Here is a 16,377-nt window from a genome sequence, read left to right on the forward strand (position 1 = left end):
AATAATATGAATGATCGAATTTATCCAACTTTGAACCCATTCTAATTATCATCTACGTGAAGTATTATACATAGTAGAAGTTACATTAACTCTGTTCCATTATTTCCTCTTTTTCTTTTAAAATCCATTAATATCCCAGTAACTTCATTAGCTAAGAATACGTGCCCTCTCAAGTAATCGAAATTTAAAAAATTCATTCACCGACGATAGGCCATTCGGTGGAAAATTCGTATTAACTGATTCGTTGATTCCACAATTGAAAGTGATGAAGCTTTCCTCTCAGTTAATTCTCTCCATTTGCCGAGCGATTTTCCAGCATCTGGCACGTGATTTCTCCGCGCGACACGTGCTATATGCTCCAAGCTAACTAAAACCAGCCGGACAATCGCGCGCCATTCATCTTATTAGCTCGATTCACGCGACACACATACCGTGTACCATAACCTAATTGCACAAGTTCTCCAGAGTCGACTGCCGAGTATATAATAAAGCTAACAAAGCCTCGAACCGCGTGTCCGCGTGTTCCTCGAGCGTCTAATACGCGCGATTTTCCAAGTTAATCGCGCTCGAGTGCAATTCCGATCGAGCGATGTTTATCAGGGAATTATTTCGCGTCCGGTGGTTGTCGCGTCTCCTTATTGACCAATGACCCTAATTCACGCTCGGTCGCACTCTTCAATTCCGTGGATTGCCTGGTCTAGCTCCAAATTGATCGAATTAAAATTGACGCGATTAAACAGCGTCCTCTCCGGGCTATTACTGCCCATAAATGGCATCTATCCTTCTACGTTTTAAGGATATTCCTATGGCAATTTACTCGTTGAGAACCAAGGAGTTATTTACCATAATATTAGAAACGAATCTCAATTTTTTTTTTTTTTTTTCGAAATTTCATGAAAAATTATAAAATTTCATTGGTGGATTATGCGAGTCCTTAGAATTTCCTTTCACAGTTCCCGATACTATTGAAAAATCGAATTCGATGACTCGAAGGAATTGCGAATGGAACGCGTTGCGTTAATGTAGCCTTGCTAATGGATCGAATGGCGTATAATTGCTCCAAGAGACGTACAGTGTAACGTAGTATTAAACATAATAAGAGGACGAAATCACTTGCTGATTATTCTCGCGATTGGACAAATGGCGCGACAATTTCTCTTCTCTCGCGCGCGTGGCACATTTCTAAAAAGTTGCGACATTTCTATAAGAATACGACAAACGGCGTAATGTAACAAAGCGAGGAGAATTTTCAAGCTTCCGACTGAAACGTTGCATTAACGCAACGTTCGTCCTCAATGGGCTAGCGATTCTTTTCTAATGGAGTCTTAATACGAGTCGGTCGACTTTTTATTATCGAGATATTTGCATTTGAAAGTGATCATATTAAAACATTCATGAAACGTTACGTTACGTTAATTCTGTTATAAGTGAAATGTTATAATTGCGAAAGGATATCATCCTGCGTTTCTCGTACGAGTTTCGCGAATATGAAAGTTAAAACCCCGTGTGTAAATATGATCAATAAAATCGCACGTGGTAAATAAACCAAATTGCAATCGAATTAAACGATTTCTAGGGCGTTTCGCTGTGAATTTCGAGCCTTGGGGATTCGATTAGCTGCTAATCGATCCGCGAATGCATCACGAATGCCCGTTTTTGCTTCGCGGCGTCCAGTGTGTTACGCGTTTCAATTGCGCAGAACGGAGAAAACGTACGACAAAATTCCGAATATCCAGCTACAAAATGGCACGCAGCTGACGCATAATGTAATGCACGCTGCGTGTAATGGTATATATGACCCGGCGTGACCACGGAATTCGGTATATCGCGAGCTACCGAATAATTAAAATCTAAATTTAACGGCGTGCACAGCGATACGGCTATACGCGATCGAACTAACGAACGTTCGATGAAAAATCAGTGGTGTATTTTCTTTGAAAATCTGACACACGTCTTTTCCAACCATGTGTATATTTTAAAATTTACAGCAAATATTGTACATGTTTGGTTTTGTTAATCGGAGAAATAATCACTGATTTATTTGTTTGATTTATGGGATGCAAGAAGCATGAGTTCTCCATCTTTATCGTATAGAAATGTATATATTTTCCTCATATTATAGTACGAATTATTAATATTTAAAATTAGTAACAATTTGAAGAAAATCTTTTAGTCTGTTGGCGTACTTGAAGATTCTTATTTTCCTTATCAAGACGTTAATTTTGCGAAATATTCATATTGAAAAGAAAAACGTGTATTAGCTTCCTAAAATTTCAAAACCTTTGGGAATTATTTTTTAATTGTATTTAATCCTTCACAGCTCCAGAACCGTAAATTTCCTAAACATTTTCTAACAATTCTCGCATCTGAATTTTCCCATTAAAAACAAAAATCTCACCAATTTTTATAACACATAGTAACAAGAAGTTCCTTTCGTAACGCAAAATTTTGCAAATAATAAAAAGACACGATTTCTTTTTTCCGCTTCAATGCAATTTTTCGCCAAAAAGAAAAAAAAAACTACCGAATATATTAAGACTCTGCATTGTGAATAATTCATCGAATCACGCGAGACTTATCAATTCGATTCGGTTTCTATCAAGTATTGAAATCCTCCGGAGGCTTTATTTCGCGTTCCCGCGCGCAAAGATCACCTGCTCCGTTCTCGCGGACTCGCGCCTCGACGAAAACGCTTTATCGCGATGTAAGGTGCGGGGAAACGGCCGACACCGCAGCTGTTTTATCGCCTCCTCCTCTCCGCCCCCTTCTTCACAGTAGGTATCCTTCGTATTTTATTTTATTTTATTTTTTCTCTCTCTCTCTCTTCTCGTTCCTATTGCCCGCTGGATTTCCTGCGAGAAAACGCGCCCACTCGGTGATACTGTGTTTTACGATGCCGACGATGGGCTCGCCGCGGCCACGTCGATTCTCATTCTTCCTTCTCGTTTTTCTCTTTCTCCCCTTTCTCCATTTTTCCCGGGCCTCCTCCAAGCCGTAAATAAAGAACGCAATTTTCCGCGTTTCAATTTCAATGTTTCTTCCAGAGCGGGCTAACGCCACGATTGTCGCGCGTCGCTGTATCACCGCCAAGTTCTCTCATGCTATGAACATGGAGATCAGTGCGTGAAATATTCTTTTGCTCGGAAGAAGCAATTCTGTTTGCTCGGATGTTGTTTTAATATCATCGTTTGATACAGTATCGTTTACGTATTGTTTCTTTCATTCAAACAAAAAAAAATGTCGAAACAACTTAAATTCCTTATTTTTATTTCTTTCTTATGTTTCAAGCAAAGTTATATTTTGTATTAAACAAGGGAAGGCAACACGAGGCACACGATGAAACTTCAATTTTCTCTAGCATTTAACTATCGGAGAAAATATCTTAACCAATGTCATTGCAAAAAATAACTGTTTTAATTGTTTCTGTAAAATCTACTCCGCAATGCACGTGTTGTAGAAATCACCATCTGTGATAGAGTTAACGTAACGTCTCCTGATGATAGCCTCGAAGGGTTGAGCGAACGGAATGACGATCGTAATGAAACCGAAGGAATTCTGATTACGCAGCGCCAATAAAACGTGAAGTGTCAACTTGTGTTTCCCTCTTATCTTATCGAATTCTGTAACGGCCTCGCAGAGCTAGACGAAAAGACCGTAAAACCGCAGCGAAAGTGTTAACGAGAGACTGAGGGATCGGTCGTTTCATTAACGTCACGGACCACTTTCTATCGGGTGGATTTTTCGTCGGCCGCGACTCGACACGGCGGTGTCTATCTTTAACGATACTTCCCACGGTCGTCTCGCGATCCACGAGTTCGCCTTATCGGCCGCCAATTAACGTCGCGAGCACAATTTTTAAACGTCTGGCTGCACAACGCCGAGGAAGGAGATCGGCGGGAAGAGGGTAGAAAAACGGCCGAAAGAACCGGGCAGACAGAGCGTAGATTCTCGTCGACGCACGGTGTCGTGAACAGGCTTCCTAAGTAAGGGTCTTCTAAGCCCTTTCACCGGGATGCTCTCGCCACGCTATCGCGAGAACACGTTTCACCGAGCGAATCGTGAATTTACGCGCATAACCCTTTGCCACGATCCTACGCGCTCGAACTCGACACCCGTACTATTGGGAATTTCGCCTCGGGAAATGTGTCCCTTCATTTCGAGAATTCATTTCGTTCTCTTGACAAAGTTTCATTCAACTCTTTCATCAATAATATCTATTTATTCGGGTGACTGAATCTTTCTTTTCGATTTTTTTAACTCAGTATTTTGAGACTAATTTGAGTCTCTGTATTTTAGTAGCTTCGGTGGCACTTGTGATGATTTTATAAAAAAAAAGAAACTACGGAAGCTGCGAAAAGTGGACATTTGTAATGGTTAATTTCCGAAAAGTAATCACAGCTATAGAAGGCTGTTATTCATCGACTGTGTGAAAGAATTCTATCGGAAAGTAAATACCTAAATATACATATTTCACGTGTTGTTCATGTTAAAAGTGACGTGATAAAAATAAATTTAAGCATAGATATCGCTACCGAATTATTTAGCTTATAAAGACTGAAAAAGATAGCCAGATTATAAATTACGGATCAATTGAAACGAAATAGGATGTATGAAATGTAATGTGAAATTCTTGGTTCTTGAATGGCAACGTATGTTTTCACTTTTCGTCGTTAAAAACCAGTTCCTACGAGAGTGTGATCGATGAAGTGTGATAAACAGAAGAAAGAGAAGGGGAAGATAATAAAAAAAGGAAGAGAAGGAGGGTGACAAAGATGGGAAGAGGAGGGAAGCCACATCCTGCCATGGATTTATTCGCTCGTCACTTACATCCTTCGTTCCTCGTGTGCATCTCTTTCTTTTCACTCGCACGATTCGTTTCTGCACGCGTTCCTAGTTCCCGTTTTGCGTCTGGATCGTTTCACGTTCGCTTCCTGTTATCGTTCGCTAAACGATAATGTGGTCACACATACGTCGAATACCCCAGACAATCCGGAATCCAGAATCCTCGCCGCGTTTATTTTAACACCCGCTATATCTTTACGAAACGACACTGTTTGTCGAATGGAATTCACGAGATTTCGAAAATTTAGGACGACGTGAATTTTTTCACTTGCTCGTCTGAGTTCCCATCATTGCGAGTATCTGTCAGTATTTATAGATCAATCTGTTTATGAGAGTTCTACAGTTGAATTTCCTACTGTTGGGGAATTTAAATTTACGTTCTACTTTGCGTGGATTATCAAGAAAATGGGAGGCAAATGTTTTTAAAAATTCTGAGAAACGAAAAGTGGTGGCAAAGTACCGGTATATCGTTCAAAGTTTTAAAACTATTGGGATCGATATCGGATACAGCAAATACCAAATATGTACTATTTCGAATTTTCAAAGATTTTAGAATTTACACTGTTATTTGTTGAACGTAAAATTCGAGGCTCGTTTCAATAAAAATAAGAGCATCTACGTACACTAACGATCTTAAGAGATTTCATCATAAGTGATCGGCAATTCAATTTGTATTCTCATTTTGGTTCCAAACGTGGAACGTGTCGAACGGAGAATGAACGAGATTGATAAACGTACGTACGGCGTTGTGCACGTAGTGGAAACGTAGGAGAAAAGAAATCGGACTGATAATCGGCCAGGCTTAGCGTAAGTCACGCTTTTCGAGGAGTCTCGACTGTGTCTAAGCCGATCTCTTTTTCGCCAAGAGAACGTCGTCGACGTCGTCGTCGTCGTCGCTGCGGCTGGTAGGGCTTATCTAGCGTCGGTGTTGGTTGACACTAGGAAACCGACACAAGCTGCATTATACGTGCTCTTTCGTTGCTTCGGCTCAGTTCACTCGCGAGCGTGCAGACTTCACGCGCGGCTCGCCGCTCGCGCGCTTTCCTCGCCGTGCTCGTTCCCTTCGGCTCTGTCCCCTTCGAGCGTTCGATAACAGCGGACGAAACTCGTTCCGCAGTGTGAATAACTCGCAGGATGAAGGAACGTGTCTCGCGAACTCGATCGTACCACGTTCCGTCAGAAACACTGGAAATTGACGTTCCAAAAACGAAACGATGACACCGCGCTGTATCGAAAATGTTCAGAAGAAGAGGATAACTCTCGGGAAACGAACACTGTTACTCGTTACTGTTGTCCCACGTAATTAATGTGATAAAACTAGATTAGTGAAGTTTAATCGAAAGTGAGTCAGCTGTGATAAATAACGTATAATCGTGTCAAAATTCTTTCCTCACGTGACGAAAATCCAATTCCGTGTGCAATACAACTCTATGACGTAATATAACTATAAAGTCGCGTGAATGTTTTTTTGAAGCGATCAACGATAAAAAGAAATAAAAAAAAAAATAAAATAAAAATAATGGAGCTAGTGAAGAATAACGCGATCGAGATCTTGTCTCGAAGGAGCGTGGTGATAAAGGACTACGATATCGAGAATGGTGAGAAAGAAGAGGAGGAGCAACCGGACGACAGCGATCGCACTTCGCTGAAGATCAATCTATCGATGGCCGAGCAGTTCTACTACGAGGTGATCTCGTCGTTCGAGCAGGAGGAGGTATATACGCGCACATACGCATACACGCATGTCTATACACGCTACGTATACGTTGACACGCCTTCGTATCATTCCATTCAGATTGCTAATCTGGCGAACCCGCGTCATCGTGCCGCGAAATTAAAAGAGAGAAAGCCTTTCTCCGCGAGCTACGTCTTGGATGCCTGGACCCATCCCGAGCTTTCCGATAGAAGTTGCACACTGTTCAAAGCCAGTTAGTTTTGGTAATTCCGCTTTCAAACAGAGAATCCCCCGTAGCTTCGGCACGAGGCTCTAACTAAGTCCCGCGTTTCACCATGCAAATCCCCGGATTCTTCGACGCTCTCGAATATCGATTATTACCGATTGACTATCGTTTATTATTCGGTGGCAATCTCTTCGCGAGTTTTATTTCAAGAAGGGTCGATTGAGACCTGTTTCTTCGATCAAGCACGGAGCGAAGATTTTATTTCGCGGTACCTCGGGAATTAATTCGATGATCTTGATAATAAAAGTTCATATCGCTGAAAAGTCGATCCTGTTTAAATAGGTCTAAATATAGAGGGGCTAATTGGCATCAATTAACCAACACTCGTGGAGGAATAACGTTCAATTAACTCTCTCTAGTAAAATAGCTTGTAACTCTTTCGATGGGGGAATGAAAAAGTATGTAGGTGAAAAAATAGAAACGCTCCTTATTAGAGCCACTTTACAGCGAACTTACACGTTTGTTTTAATCTAAGCTGTACATTAAGAAAATTTTTCACTGCTTGAAATACAGTACACACGTACTGTATACATACGTACTGTTATACTTGCGAATTTGATTTTTATTTCAACGATGGAACGTTGCTCGAAGGTAAGCTTTGGCAGGCAAAAGTTAAAAAATGTTAATCGATGCGACATCTTGGCTGAAATCGCGAGAAGGTACGAATCGATCGTTCGAGCTGAATATAGGTAGTCGACAGTTTCGCGGATCTTTATCTCCGATTAGCGATTCGTTGCTGGCTGTTTGCACCTTCCTCGTTGCGCTCGCTCGGTTCACGAACGAGGCTGTCGGATGAACGGCTAGATTTCAAGGCGAGCCAGTTGCCTGATAAAAGAACGTAATAAATAATGTTAGCAGCAACGCGACTGCTGTAAGGATTATCGCTTTAAATACAAGCACACGAACGCCCACTAAATTGTCCGAGAGCTAGAGCTCGCCGCATCCTGTAGTACCAGCTGTAAAGCGTGATTCTAATTTGACTGGTTGAATTATTTATTGTCGTTCCGCTGTGTTTCGAGATAAACGGATCCCCCGTGTTCCAGGTGACAGATAGTTATTTGATTACGATATGTTCCGCGTTTCACAATCACCGAGGAACCTTTTGAACTTTGAAATCTTCCCTCTTTCGAATTTTCACTTTTCTGCCTGGCCCGACCGAATCGATCTTGTACAAATATTTCTTTCCGAGTACGTTGTCAGTTAAACGGATTTCGAATGATACGATCGTCACGATGTTTGAAAAGTGTACACGCGTACACTTCACAGAAACGACGAAATTATTCGTTTGACAATCGATTGTCCACTAGGATCAATAAGACTCTTTGTTCCACGGGCAGCGTTTTCAACATTAATTATCGCGTGTTTTGTAACTTTCGCGTGCGCTTGCATAGAATCGATGTAATTACGATATTAATGAAATTTTAGTTGTACAATAATGTGATATGTTCGCCCATGTTCGAATGCAATTGCAATTCCGTAGCTCATCCAGCTCGTTCCATTCCATGGAATTCCATTCCGACGGACGTGAATTCCGAATTGAAAATGTTGTCGTCGTAAAATTACTCGTAGATTTTTGTCCCGGACGATTTCAATTAACAACGAGAAACGAGAGAAGCTTGAAACGAGGTATAGTGCTCGATGGTGGGACGCGTAGGCACGAGTGGAATGTGCAAGGCGTCGCAGCCGACCTATTCCCTCGTTCGATGCATTATCATTCGTCGACTTTCGTCGAATGGCCAGGCAGGTTGTGTGTCGACGATTTCTGTGTCACGGCGCGCCCATCGAACTCCTCGGGGGTCTCCATCATTCGATTGCGAGTTAAGCGTATGATTTCTCGCGTGTTAATCTTTCAGCGATCAGTCGAAGGTAAATATCGAAGAATCGACACAGGTTTAAAGGGTTGGCAGCCGATATAATTGCCAGTTACTCGAACGGTTTTGTGTGATCAGTCGAAAAAAGAAAGAAAAAAAAAAAGAGAGGGGAAAACAAAATTCCACGAAAAATTGAGAACGCCGATTGTTTTGTGCAACCTGAACAACGTAACATGAGGAACATCCGCGAAGCAGAAATAAAATTCCAACCACCGGCAATCGATCAAACAATACCAATCAATCAAACGATTTATGTTACCCTCGATTACTCTCAACTCTTTTCTAACTGTTCTCAATTTGCTTTTTGCCAACGGAAAAGCTCGAGTATCCAAATTCGAGATCTTCTTTATTTTCTGCTTCGCTCTTCCTATTCGATGGCCTTTGAATTAGAACATTGTTTCATCAATAATTGAGAGGAGCATATTTCAATCGATTCATTTTAGAATAGACTCCTTCCCATTGAATCTTTCCTAGTTCATTCAGAACGAAGTTTCGTCGTGATTTTATTACTTTAAATTCCCTTTCTTTCCTGTTATTGCACATTTAATTATTAACTTCTCTCTATTAAATTCATTTATCCAAGCAATTAAATTCAGTTATACGAACAAAAAAAAAAAAAAAATAAATAAATAAAAATCACGAACAGCGGGGAAAAGCAATGAATAACTCCTGTTATATAGACCGTTTCGTCCCCAGCTGAATTTAGATAAATCCTACCGTACGTAACACCTGAGGCTCGTTCCCGAGGTCAATTCCAAAAATCACTAGGGACAGCGACATCCAGTTGATTCAACCAAGTCCCGTCCCAACGACACCATGACACTACGGCCCTACGATTGTTTTTCCCCTCTGTTATCCCTTCTCAATCGCCGTCAACCCCTACGTATAATCCGATCATTCTAATCAAATACAGCTCTACGAAAAATTGAATGGCACAAGACTAGTTTTCTTGGAATCGCAGAGAACGCGAGTTTCTGGATTTCGTCGGCACCAACCGACAAACCGCGGTAAACATCCGTGAACTAATGCAAGACACTAGGCCAACTGTGGTGGTGTTAGTGTTTCGTGTTTTGTATGCATAAATCGACTTCTCTCTCTCTCTCTCTCTCTCTCAGTATTCTCCTGGCTGTCACAGAGGTCGCAGCCAGCAACAGCAGCAATCTGCGCCTCTCATCCTTTCCCCCGGTACGGCTGCAGATGCACGGACAACAGATTCTCCTCGAGGCATTCCCCTGGGCCAGCGTTGCCGCTGGGAATGCAATTTAACGTCGTAATTGTCCGCGGATAATTGTAATAATTAGTACCCTTGTCGTACTCCTCGACTCTCCGCGGGCACTCTGGGCTCCTTGGACTGCAACCGGGCTGTTAATCATGCCGTTGATCCCTTTACGGACCGTTCTTCCTTGGCTGACCTTTTACGATTTTTAGAAGGTGGTAGAAATTGGAGAACCGCAGGTGAGAAGCACCGTAAGTCAAGTGAAGGGAAACGAAGCTGGTTTTTAACACTGTTAGCCGGAATTAAATACGTATTCATTCATCTTGAACAGTTGGATGATATTGAATATTGCGATCTAATATTAATCCTCATTATTTCGATAATAGCGCTGCCAAACCAACGTTGGCTGGAATTAAGTTAAATTAATGTATCGATCCCGCCATCATTTGCCATTTAGAAAGCATCGTGGTTTCGTCATCTATTTTCGAAAAATTTATATCTTTGTCGGATCATTCTCTTCTTCAATTTTATTTTATATAAAAATATCTCCTTCTAACTATGAAGGTTTGTCACATTTTCAACATCGTTCCCTCGATGCGAGTTGTTCGAAACAACCACGAAACGACGTTGGAAAAGTGAGTCCAGGGAGGAATCGAAAGATTTTTCTGTACCTGAGGATTTTATAGGTGACGAATAACTCTTGAATTCTACAAAGTTCTCTCAAGTGCAAATTGCGGGGAGTAACGATCGACGAGTTCTGTCTTCTTTCTACTCTTTTGTTTGTCTTGCAAGAAGTAACGAACGATCGATCGCCGTCACGGTCATTCCGAGTTCATCCGAGGTGGAATTAATTCTAAATAAATTCTAAATAAATTCCATCGTATCGTTCGTTAGCGCTGCAATCGTCTGGAACGTTGGCTGAAAAGACAAAACGCTGCTCATAGCCAGAGAACCGGGCCACATAATTTATCCTGGCTCGCAAGAAATTACATAAACGTTCTTCGAGCATCACTCCGCCCGCCGCGGTATCTCGATAATGTACGCAGGGCATTATCGTCTTGCGCGAAATTACGTCGATATTTCACCGACGTAGAATAAACATCTCGTCCCCGCGGTGCATCGTGTTCACAACAAAACTTGCCTGCTTTCCGCGATACTGCGTTAATATTTCACGCGAGGCGTGTTAACACATTCAGGACACGATACGTATCGCTAGAATTTGTTGACCGTTTAAAAATTGTACGACAAGTATTGGAACCTCTTTGAAATTTCAGTGACATGGTAACAAGTAATAATAATTACGTTCGCGTAATTTAAAATGAATCCAGAATTGTATCCAATTTGTAGAAAATTAGAACTGCCAATGTGGTCAGAATGATCAATTTACAATATCAAATTTTTAAAAATTTGTAAAACAATTTATGTAAATTAAAAGAATATATTTTTAAAGATAAAAAGAAAGCTCGCGTACTCTGTGTTATGTTATAAGATTTTTCAGTTTCTTTACTGTCTCCTGAAATGATGGAAATTTGCTTTAGTCGTTGGTAGTTCTAATAAAGAGTTTTAACATGGTCTACGATTTTTTATTCGAATAATTGGAATTCACATTCAGACAGCTCGTTTAATTTACATTCATTAATTACAATTTTGCTCCAACGATGATAATGATGAAACGATCGCAACAATTGCATCGACAGCGTTACTTACGTGAACGTGAATGTGATCGAATCGATGCAACGCATGGTCGGGTATCGAGAGAGCCCGAAAACGTAGAGAATTACTTTCCTAACGAGTCGCGATAAATTACCCGTGGATAATTACCGAGCGAACGTCCGAAACAGGCGACCGGTACCACGTCGATTAGTCTTTCACGAACGAGGCTATACGTAATATGTGAAATCGTTACTGGCGCCGATTCCGTGTGTTCATATAGTCTGCTGCATAATATTGAAAACAGCAGAGATTTCAACGACTGGACAGCCAAGTCTCGCGACAGACGAGGCGATTAACGATTGCTCTCGATCTGCAATCGTGACTCATTCCGGCGAGTAATTTGCTATGAGAACATTCTCAACTGCTTTCGAATTCCAGACCAACTGGGTATATTAAGTCTAAAAAATGAGAGTTAATACTTTTTAATCCGACGTTCAGATCGGAGTGCAATCAATTGAAAAATCATGGAAATGCAATTGAATGTATGTCGTGTGTAGATAGATAATTTTGGAAGCACGTATCTCGTTCAGAAAAATTATCTTCGATTGGAATTGCAAGAAGTAGAATTTCGCGGCAGTGAATAATTAGAAAATTTCATTTTTCAAAATAAAAAAAGAAAAGTTAAATACGAGATATCCCTGTATAGAGTCAAAGAAAGAATATTCCCATCTGGCGAATAGTAGAGAGACAGAGAGAGAAGGGATCGGCGCATAAATCATGCCGTAGCAGAGGAGGCGAGAGCGACGTTCGATCTCGAAAGGTCACAATTCATCCGTATCGGTCCGGGGATGGCGTAAATTATCGCGCGTGCGGCCAGAGCGCGCCTTTTTGCCAGCGAAGTGCAACGAACGAACGAACGAACGAACGAACGAACGAACGTACGTCTTATCGGTGCAACGTCGCGGGGACACAAATTGCTCGATTAAAGGGCATCGCGAGAGACGACGAAGAACGAATGAAAATGGAGAGGGGGTTAAGGAACCGAGCCAAGAGACGTCTGAGGCGATGTCTTTCTCACGGGCGATTTAAGATGCCTTTTTCCGCGAGAAAAAGGGAGGAAGGTTCCTCCTACTGCCGCTCCTCCTGCGTTGGCTGGGGCTCTCTTCTCGGCCGTTTAACATCAGAATTAATTACGTCACGGTAATAAGGCCGATGCACACTTTTACAGCGATCTTGCAGAGGCTCTTAAGGTTTATAAGGTCATCGGCTTTCCTCCTTCCTCCGCCTGCCTGTCCCACCACCTTCTACACTTTGGCTGGCCCTTTTTATCCCTGATACGATGTTACACGATGTTACGCGGTGGATAGACGATCTCGTCGTGTAATCAGAATAATGAGCAAAGCCCTGGTACACCAGGCTCACGGTCCCGTGTCTCGTGGTAATTAGACGATGGATTTCCTTGCTTCTCGTGTTCGTTCGAGATACCACCGGTATATCCCTCGTCTATTACTCTCGGACGTTGCTCGAAAATCGATCGACCGTAGTGGAGGCTCGCGTCGCTTTGACACCGGCGAACGACGGAGGAGTTTTCTTCCTTCTCGAATCGACGGGAACTGGACCCGCTAAGCGCGTTACACGCCCGGGAATAAGTTTAAATTAAAGTGGTTGTCTCGCGGCGGAGCGAGAACGACCACCCTTAAGAGGATCTCTCCTCTCGTTTCAGGGACACACGCGCGTGTCTTCGTGTTATTACCACGTTCGGTGGTATAAGCTCGTGAGATATAAAGAGGGTTGAAGTGAAAGAAAGCCGTTTCTCCTGCGGTGTACGTCGCGGCCGGAGGTGGAGTGTCTTTCAGATCGAAATGAGTATCTGTGAATAGTGGAAGAACTGGTTTGATTACGAAACAGCGGTTCGATAGGGTAGCAATCCACGGGCGTTTCGCGCGATCCATCGTTTGGATACTGGATGCTGGCTTTAATTCCGCTGGGTCACGCGCGAAAATGAAGTCGCAGGTCCTTTTTCCTTCGGCTCGGCTCTGCTCTGCTCTGCGGAAACACTTTATGTTGAATCGTTTTAGCGTCAAGAGCGAGGGAAGGAACGCGTTCTCAGATTTTCGCGTTGATTGTTCAGCCTGTCCTGTGAAATCGAGCGTGAATTCATCGGGCTTCGTGCCCGGGAAAAGAGAGAACTTGGTCGAGCACCCCTGAAAAAGCCCTCGGAGTCACGATCCCCCAGCAACAAATTCAGACGTTATTCACGGTTTCAACGATAGGCAGTAACAGCTGCGAGACGACTCGAGCGAAAATGGACGAGAAAAGGGATAGAGAGATAGAGAAAGAGAGAGAGAATTGGGATCGGGACCGAGTCCGAACCCCCGTAATTGTACCCTTCGCAATTTTAATGATCCGAGGCGCGAGAGAGGGAGAGAAGTCGCGATTCCTGTCGATGCATTTACTCGCTCGTAAACAATGAATAATTTATTCCGTTCGCAGTGGACCATTCGGTCCTTCTGGCTCTCTCGCTCGTCCCTTCCTTCCCGCTCCCTGCGCTTTTTGTTCCGCAGCCCGCGTTCGGTCTCGGTCGAGCAATTTCGCGCTGGCGGCGCGATACACACGGAAGCGAGAACGAGCCCTCGAAGTCGCGCAATTGCCGGGATTAAATGCCTCCCGACTATTGTCGCCGGATCCGAGCGCCGTTCGTGTTAATAAAATTCTCCCTGCCGCGCTACGACGGGCGTAGTGTCGCTTGCTTCGCGATGGGAAAATCGAGCTGTTTTGGAAAAGTCGGTCGAGCGATTGAAAACTTTTCGAAACGTTTCAGCAACACGGGACTTGCGTTGACAATTTAACTACTGACGAGAGTCGTTCGTCGATGACAGAGGAGAGTGAAAAGTGTTGTAAATATAGTCGTGGAGTGTGACTGCGATCTTAAGTATGTGTTGTAAATATAATCGTAGAGTGTGAATGTGACTTCAGGTATGTGTGAAGCGAGCTATGAAAGATAGTCGAGCCTAGACGCGTGTCGTGAATGCTAATAAAAGTTATCAACAATTATCAAAGTCATCATTCAAAGTCAAAACCCACAAGCACAAAGAATAATAGAAGAAAGGGGGGGGGGGGGAAGAGAATAAAGAGAAAAAAGGGAACAAAGAGAAAGAAAGAAAGAAAGAAAGAGATGAGGAAGTGACAACTTCTATTCAAATATTGATGAATTTAGCTTGGAGATTGGAACAGTGTACGATATAATCTTACAATTCGTATATTCTCTAAATTCTTTTTAAATCCTACGACGTCGATTCGTTGACGTTACAATTTTCGTTACAACGAAAAGCCTGTAATTTCGCTCCAATTCTCGATACACTAAACGTTGCGCACCTTATCCTCGATCTCTCGCGTTCTATCCAAACTCTCGAAACTCTCGATTCGCTGGTACAACGACGCTCGTAACGCGAAGCTCGTTACCGGGGTTCTACGTGAGTTTTCAAGCGGATTCTCGACCGTTTGTTATTACGTTCCCGGTAGAAAGCACGACGCGGAGGTAAAACAGAGTTTCAATATCTCAGCGAAGTGTTACGCTGTTTTATTGCCGTCGCGGAATCTCCGGTGGCATCGGTTAAATGTTAAAATATTACGAATACTTTCTCGCCGCGGCATTTTCCCTGCGAAATATCAAGCATTGTCGCGAGGTGGGACGCGAGTGCAACGACCCCGTTCGCAGAGGCGAGCGGTCCGCCGGGCGGTTCGCGCTATGAAACCTGTTAGAATGCTTTGGCAAGCGTGAAATACGCGTATATCGACGCTTGTCGCCCTCGCGAACGTCCCGTGCCGCATTGCGTTTAATTCGCGGTCGCGTCTATCATCGCCGTTCCGAGAAAACAGCCGAGTGCTTACGGGTTTACGGGTTTCATGGTTGGCGGCTCCATCGACGTACGAAAACGCCCGCGCGCGCGATCCCTTGGCAAAGTGTATTTTAGGCATTGACGTTCACGGTTATTTTAAGAATCGGAGAATTCTTCATAAGTCGCGACCGTGAACGATACGCGCCCGAGTCCGAGCTCGCGGCGATAAAATTGAATCGTTGAAGCGATGATAAATGAAAACGTGTGTCTGTGGCGCTTATGGTTATCGAGCATCATTGCCTTTAAATGGAAGAATATGACGATAACTTTCCCATTCCTTCGATACTTTTTTTTTTTAATTTCAATCTCGAAGAATCGCATTTTTCTGTCGTTGTGAAATTTCTTACGTTTTGAAAAAGATTGATATCTTACGTGATAATAAGATTCTATAAATGCAAATAAAGTGTTGACAAAGTAACTTGAACTTAAGACTGTTGGGAGATGGATCGTTGAAATAGTTTTAATTACTATGATCATAGGCGTTACACGTCTAAAGCACCGGTGGATTACACCGGTGGTTAAGTGGTCAGAAGCTGCGCGGATAGACTAATCGCGTTACGAGTCTCCGATTTCAAAAGTCCTTCCAACTAGTATTACATGAGAGAGCCAAGCAGCTCGTTCCAGATTTATATCGCAAAAATGCTCGCGAGCACATTTTTACGGCGGAAATGGTGCACGAGCGTTGCTGCGTTGCGATCTAAATATTTATTCGTCGTACTTTCCCAATTCCTCTTTCAAATATTTTCAAAACAATTGTACGCGCGTGTGTTTCGTGAAGTTTACCGTTTAACAAATTCAATTGGCAACACTGCAGAATTACATGCGCGTTGCGGCGTTGCTTGCTGAATTGCAGAAACGATTACAAACGATTTCTTAACACGCGTTTAATTTTTAATGTGTACAACCGAATATATGTACTATTGTGCAAAAGAAAG

General features: G+C 42.7%; 1 protein-coding gene across 6 annotated transcripts in view; it reads left to right on the top strand.

Annotated features, from left to right (window-relative positions):
* LOC122535920 (dystrophin) overlaps positions 1–16,377 on the top strand; it is a 116,167-nt gene that overhangs the window by 73,455 nt on the left and 26,335 nt on the right. For 2 of the 6 annotated variants that reach the window (XM_043667843.1, XM_043667844.1), the window contains exon 2: positions 5,960–6,556. The exons of the other annotated variants lie outside the window; for them this stretch is intronic. In XM_043667843.1, the coding sequence (XP_043523778.1) occupies positions 6,362–6,556 (195 nt within the window). In that variant the 5' untranslated portion in view covers positions 5,960–6,361. The remainder of the gene's footprint in view (positions 1–5,959; positions 6,557–16,377) is intronic. 6 annotated transcript variants of the gene reach the window in all.

This window comes from Frieseomelitta varia, unplaced genomic scaffold, assembly GCF_011392965.1.
Source record: "Frieseomelitta varia isolate USP_RPSP 00005682 unplaced genomic scaffold, Fvar_1.2 scaffold_787, whole genome shotgun sequence".
In the NCBI taxonomy this organism is placed as follows: Eukaryota; Metazoa; Arthropoda; class Insecta; order Hymenoptera; family Apidae; genus Frieseomelitta; species Frieseomelitta varia.